The sequence below is a fragment of the Colossoma macropomum genome, unplaced genomic scaffold, assembly GCF_904425465.1.
Source record: "Colossoma macropomum unplaced genomic scaffold, Colossoma_macropomum, whole genome shotgun sequence".
Lineage (NCBI taxonomy): Eukaryota > Metazoa > Chordata > Actinopteri > Characiformes > Serrasalmidae > Colossoma > Colossoma macropomum.
In genome coordinates, this window is record NW_023494801.1 from 35110367 (window position 1) to 35116899 (window position 6533).

Genomic DNA, 6533 nt, shown 5'->3' on the forward strand with positions numbered 1-6533 from the left:
CCATACTGAAACTGAAAATCGTTGTATTTCTGTGCAGCTACTAAAACAATAACATCAAACAGCAAAGCTAATGCTGTATTTAAGTTCATGAGTATGTTTATATGTGTGTACAACCAGTCATTTATAATGATTTCAAATGTTCTAAATTCAAATACTAGAACACTCAGCCAATCAGATACTAGAACATTCAATTAGATACTAGAACACTCAGCCAATCAGATACTAGAACATTCAATTAGATACTAGAACACTCAGCCAATCAGATACTAGAACATTCAATTAGATACTAGAACACTCAGCCAATCAGATACTAGAACATTCAATTAGATACTAGAACACTCAGCCAATCAGATACCAGAACATTCAATTAGATACTAGAACACTCAGCCAATCAGATACTAGAACATTCAATTAGATACTAGAACACTCAGCCAATCAGACACAAGAACATTCCTCATTCCGTTTCCTCATTCCTCTGATTCAGTGATTGCTGAGTGCTAAGAGCTCCCCCTGGTGGAGGATCTTCAGTCTGCTAAATGTGAGCGAGTGAGTCCGGCTGTGTTTTCATGCTGTTCTCTGGACGCTGTTTAGTGCCTCATAGTGGCACCCCACTGATTGTGGCATGCAGCCATGGAAACGTCACCATGGTGACAGCATCACTGCTGAAATCAGATGATCATCAGCGGAGAGTTTAGCAGTGTTTATGTTTATTGAGTCAGATTAAAGCAGGTGGACGCCCTGAACTCTGAACATGTGCCGTTGTGTAAAACTGGCTGCCTGGACTGACACCTTCAGCGTCCACAGCTCCCAAAATCAACATCCTGCTTGTTCCACCAACACGGACGACGGCAAAAGTGGCCGCTCCATTAAAACTAGTGGAATATCTGGTTTGCTGTCAACTGTCTGCTGCCATAATATAAACACAGCATTAGTGAGTTATAATCCAGGGCCAGGAGCTGCTACACATACACAAATATGAGCTTTCAAAAATGAAATGAGTCTCCCAGGTATATTAACACTGAATCAATACAGCACAGACCCACACTGTAAACACTGTAAACAAACACTGTCAAGACTGTATTCACTGTAAACAAACACTGTGAAGACTCTATTCACTGTAAACAAACACTGTGAAGACTATAATCACTGTAAACACTGTAAACACTAGACCCTGTGTATACTGTAAACACAGTGAACACGGAACACTGCAAAGAAACACTGAACACTGTAATCACTGAACATTGAAAGCAATTTGAGCTGCCACCAGCATGAAAAGTGCTATATAAATAAAACTGATGATGATGATGATGATGATGATTATTATTATTATTATTATTATTATTATTATTAAAACACTTTCAGAACTGTAAACACTGTGCAGTGAGCATGTGTGACCTCCAGCATGGTGCTGTTCCACAGTCGTGCTCGGACTCTGAGCTTGGCGGAGGTAGTCATGTTGTTCAGCGGGCAGCTGAACGTCTGGCACTTCGCTCCTCCTGACCCGCAGCTCTGCAGGAGAGACAGACCCGCTTATTTATTTCATTTCACTTCATTTTATTCACTCTCTGTCAAGGTTGCTGCTCCATCAGAGCACAAAACCTGCTGGAGAAATCTCCAGCCTTGCTCCGTCGCCTAGCAACTAAATAAAGAGAAATCTGGAGGATGAGTGATGCACTGACCAGCTGGACGTTCCTCCTGCGAGCGCTCTGCAGGTTCAGAGAGGCCTGAGGTTCTGGATGGACAACAACAGAGCTTTCATCTCTCCTCCTGCGGACGGAGTTACGCTCAGAAACCTGCAAGCAGCACAGCGAACACAGCACAGAGCCCAGATCAGCGTCCCTGAGTTTCAGCTTCACCATCTACTGTTTCTGTGGTTTCATGAACCAAAAACACAGTTTATTTTACATGATCGTTTCCCGCCTCTTTATCCCTCAAACAGGGTGGTGTCAATGTTGTGCCTTTAAGACTCATATGTCAATAAGCTGGGTGTGATGGGGTTTTGGTTGTAGAGGGAATTTTGAGTGTAGTGGATGAATTTTGAGTGTAGTGGATGAATTTTGAGTGTAGTGGGGGATTTTGCACGATTAATTTTGGGTGTAGTGGGAATTTTGGGTAAACTGGGAAATTTGGGTGTATTAGGAATTTTGAGTGTAGTGGGGAATTTTGAGTGTAGCAGGGAATTGTGGGTGTAGTTGGGGATTTTAGTGGATTAATTATGGGTGTAGTAAATTTTGAGTTTAAGAAGGAAATTCCGACTGATCCACTGCCTGTTTGGTGGCGAGTGTTTCAGCCTTCAGTAAAGGAGAAATAAGGATCTAAGCGATGTCTCACTGTGTAGTGTCGGGGGTTTATGATGTCTCCTTTCGGACTGCAGACAGACTCTGAAGTTCCTGACATTTGGATCTCCACCAGATACAGCAGCCACTTCTCATTCTCCACCTGAGAGGGCCAATCGAAGTGGACCTGAAGGAAACCCAGCGAGCCCAGTGGCTTCCCTTCCATAGTCACCTGCACACACACACACACACACACACACACACAACAGTCCGATTAAGTGTGTCAATCTGATACATAGTCAATGTTATTTGATCTTATTCAGTCTGATTCAGTGTTATTGTGATTCATTCTGATTCAGTATTATTGTGATTCAGTGTCATTGTGATTCAGTCTGATTCAGTGTGATTGTGATTCAGTCTGATTCAGTGTCATTGTGATTCAGTCTGATTCAGTGTCATTGTGATTCAGTCTGATTCAGTGTTATTGTGATTCATTCTGATTCAGTGAGATTGTGATTCAGTCTGATTCAGTGTGATTGTGATTCAGTCTGATTCAGTGTGATTGTGATTCAGTCTGATTCAGTGTTATTGTAATTCATTCTGATTCAGTGTGATTGTGATTCAGTGTGTCAGGATGGTCAGTACCGATACTGTATTATGTATCAATCTATTTCCGGGAAAACTCACTGTAAAGGTAAATTCGACAGGGTTGCCGATGTCTGAGGTGCTCTTCATCGCTGACTCCCCCACCACCTCCCCACTGAACTCCATTCGCTGGTTTGTAGGCTGGCTGAGGAGGGAAAATAGTGCGAGTCAATCAAGACTGTTAGAGATCACTGAACAGCTCCACACTCAGACACTGCATATAACATTATGTGTATGTAAAACATTACATGGACTTTGTTTGGCTGATCAGCTACATTTGGGGTAAACTGGAGGAATCAGACTTTTGGTTTAACTATCGCTTTGATTCTGTGGCTTGAATAAGAATTGTGAATTTGAAAATATGGACAGTATCAATAAATCACCAGTACTGGGTATTAAAATGTAAAACTTACACATTTAATGAAGTCTGCAGTGTGTATTCCACCATCAGCACTTTGGTGAGAGGCATTAGATCATTCTGAATGCTGAATCTGCTCAGAGCAAATTAAACAGCACAATTAAACACTTAATAAAACAACATCAGACACCGTCTACATCCAGACTGGGTGGAAGTACAGAATACAGTAAAGCAGGTTGTTTAGAGTTACAGTACAGAATAAAAGACAGAAATCAGATTAGAGATACATTTTAAAACCATTCTTTAGTCCTCAGTGCACCCTGAGCAAACTCAACCTCGCGAGCTTTCAGGCTCACATACTCTGATCTCTGATCTGTCAGTCGCGGTTTAACTCACCAATCACAGACTGTCACACGATGTGTCTGTCACTCGTCTGTGATGTACTTCTGAGCGCCGTCTGTGTTTGTTAGTTTTGTGTGCAATTATGTCGTATTGTTCACCGAAGCCAGGCGAAAGTCGGCTCCACAGGAAGGCCAGTCCCATTTCTTAATCTGACCCCTGCCCCTTGTTTCTGAAGGTCACCTTGCCCCTTGGAACTGAGTTATCAGAGGTTGTGGTTGAAAACTTCCCTTTAAAAAGGGGGGCAATTATTTATTATTGCCCACCCCTAATTCTTTGGTCATATGAAGCTAAGGTCAGCTATTCGCCAGCTTCTTGTTCGAATTCCATTCCATTTTCCATTTAAGGTGGAATGGGAAATTTGAAGTAGGGGACCATAAACCACTGAAACGCCAATAAACTAAGGTAACAATGGTTATCGCAATTTTTGCGCAGCCATTGCACAAGTTTTTCTTTTTAACTCATAACACTCAGTCTGGAGGGTCATGTAGCCCGAACACTTCGCCCTACCCCTCTATCTAAACAAGAACCGGGACAGGTTCTATAAAGGACTGTTGAATTGGTAAAGAACTTCAAAATAATGTAAAAGTTCTACAAAGAACCATAAGTGTTAGAAAAATAATGATACAGTCTACATTACTCATTATTAATCCTTTATTAGTCCTTTATTATCCTTTATTAGTCCTTTATTAGTCCTTTATTAGTTTCTAGATTTCTGGGCTTGTTCAGTCTTAGTAAGGCTGCTGTATCTATATTCATCCTCACATCACAGCTTCCTGTCTCCAGCCAAACTACATTCACTGCAGATCATCTGGAAGGTCTGGAGTTCACTCCTACCCACAATGCTCTCCTCTGTCAGAACTACACAGAACCTTTGCTTCTTGCTCAGTTCTGCTCTGTAAGCCTCAGATGGACTAGATGTTCCAGGGACGCAGGAAGGCGTTTTAATGTCAGGGGTGCTGAAATTTTAGGCAGTGTCTGTGTGACATGATGACATCATGCAGAACGATTTGCCTTTTTATTCAATTTTTTAATTTTGAATTGTTTTCTTTGTATTCTTATACAGTGGATATACAGTTATAGCTGTAGTGAGGAGCGAGACGACAACATACACACATAACCAACACATCAGTCCACTGACGCACTTCCTCTGCTCTGTCATTCTGGAGGAACTTCATGCAAATGAGCTGAGCGGTGACCAATCAGATCATAGACATGTGTTGTGATAACCGACTGTGAAAATCACACTTCATTATTGTGATAAATGATTATGTTTAAGTTTAAAAACAATATTATTCTGCTTCGGGGTTCAGAACTGGCCTGTAACTCTGCACAGACTTTCTCTCTCTCTGAACCTCAACCTGAGTGTGTTTGACCCCCGATTTAATGTCAACAGTATTTACAAATAATATTTTCATCACGTCTGTGTTCACTGAGAAGGTCCTGAAATGTGATCTAACACTTTGGATGAGTTTACAGATCACATTACTTAGCAGTTCATCAGTAATCTGGGCCAGGCTGGGGTCCTGGGGGGCTGACGTTCAGCTCAGGTGGGAGATTTCACTGTTCAAACACACCTGATTCAACTCAGCAGGTGATAATCTGGTTTCTGGGTGTGTTTAAGCAGGACGCTCACCACACTGTGCTGGATTAAAGCCCTCTGGGAGTTCGAGACCCCTGCTGATCACTTTAACCCTCCCACACACTCGGCGTATTGATTTGTAGTGATGTTTTTTTGAATGTGTGTGAAAAGTCTGCTGATGCAGATCAGGTGGAGTTATTTGTTGCTGTGTAATGGAGGTTTTTAGGGATAAACAGCTGATCGATAGCTAAGCGCTGCTAACAGCTACACCTCTGAGCGTCTCTAACTCGGGTTTAATGCTCTCAGGGCTGCGAATCGTCTCTCTGTCTGTTCTGTAATGGGGGGTTGTTGTTGTACGATGGACAAAATGTTGATGGTTCGTCTCTTAGAGCAATTTCAGCCATGCTACAGTAGCTAGCGGTTAGGCTACAATGCTAACAGAGGCAACTAAAAAGACTAGAACTGGGGACATTTGTGAATTTTCTGGGAAATATGTCAGATAATTTTCTTCAACATTTTAAAAACTTACTGTAACAGCTTGACCTTTGACAAACATTACAATTAATTAAATATTAATAAAATAAAATGAAAATGAAATAAATTTAAATAAATAAATGATTAAAAACAGTAAATTATACATTTCTATAAACTAGATAAGTGAATTTCTGGAAAAAATATGCAGAGCGATAGCGCAGGTTAAGTTAGCTAAGATGTTGCTATGCGTTTGCTATGGTATCTCAGCTGGCTGCTAATGTGTTACTAGGTGGTTGCTATTGTATTTCAGGTGGTTGCTAATGTGTTGCTAGGCGGTTGCAATGGTATCTCAGGTGGTTGCTAATGTGTTGCTAGGGGATTGCTATGGTATCTCTGGTGGTTGCTTATGTATTGCTAGGTGGTTGCTATGGTATCTCAGGTGGTTGCTAAAGTGTTGCTAGGTGGTTATTATGGTATCTCAGATGGCTGCTAATGTGTTGCTAGGCGGTTGCTACGGTATCTCAGGTGGTTGCTAAGGGGTTGCTAGGTGGTTGCTTATGTACCCCACATGGTTAGAGTGTTGTTTAATAGACTTATTGCATAGTACGTACATTTGATCATAAAGCCGAATACAAGCACACCATTCACAATCAGATCAAACATTCCAGAACGGTGAAACTGAGTCTGTTCTACAGTTTCTCATTAGGCTGAATGAATAACTGACTCTAAATGTAGGTATTGTGATATAAACTGAGTCTGTTCTACAGTTTCTCATTAGGCTGAATGAATAACTGACTCT

At 41.4% G+C, this 6533-nt stretch overlaps 1 protein-coding gene across 1 annotated transcript in view; it reads right to left on the bottom strand.

The window, feature by feature from the left end:
* itga3a (integrin, alpha 3a) overlaps positions 1-6533 on the bottom strand; it is a 50579-nt gene that overhangs the window by 7354 nt on the left and 36692 nt on the right. The window contains exons 18-22 of the mRNA XM_036589557.1: positions 3335-3412; positions 2964-3066; positions 2332-2508; positions 1680-1793; positions 1396-1509 (exon numbers count right to left, since the gene is read on the bottom strand). Coding sequence (XP_036445450.1) covers positions 1396-1509; positions 1680-1793; positions 2332-2508; positions 2964-3066; positions 3335-3412 — 586 coding nt within the window. The remainder of the gene's footprint in view (positions 1-1395; positions 1510-1679; positions 1794-2331; positions 2509-2963; positions 3067-3334; positions 3413-6533) is intronic.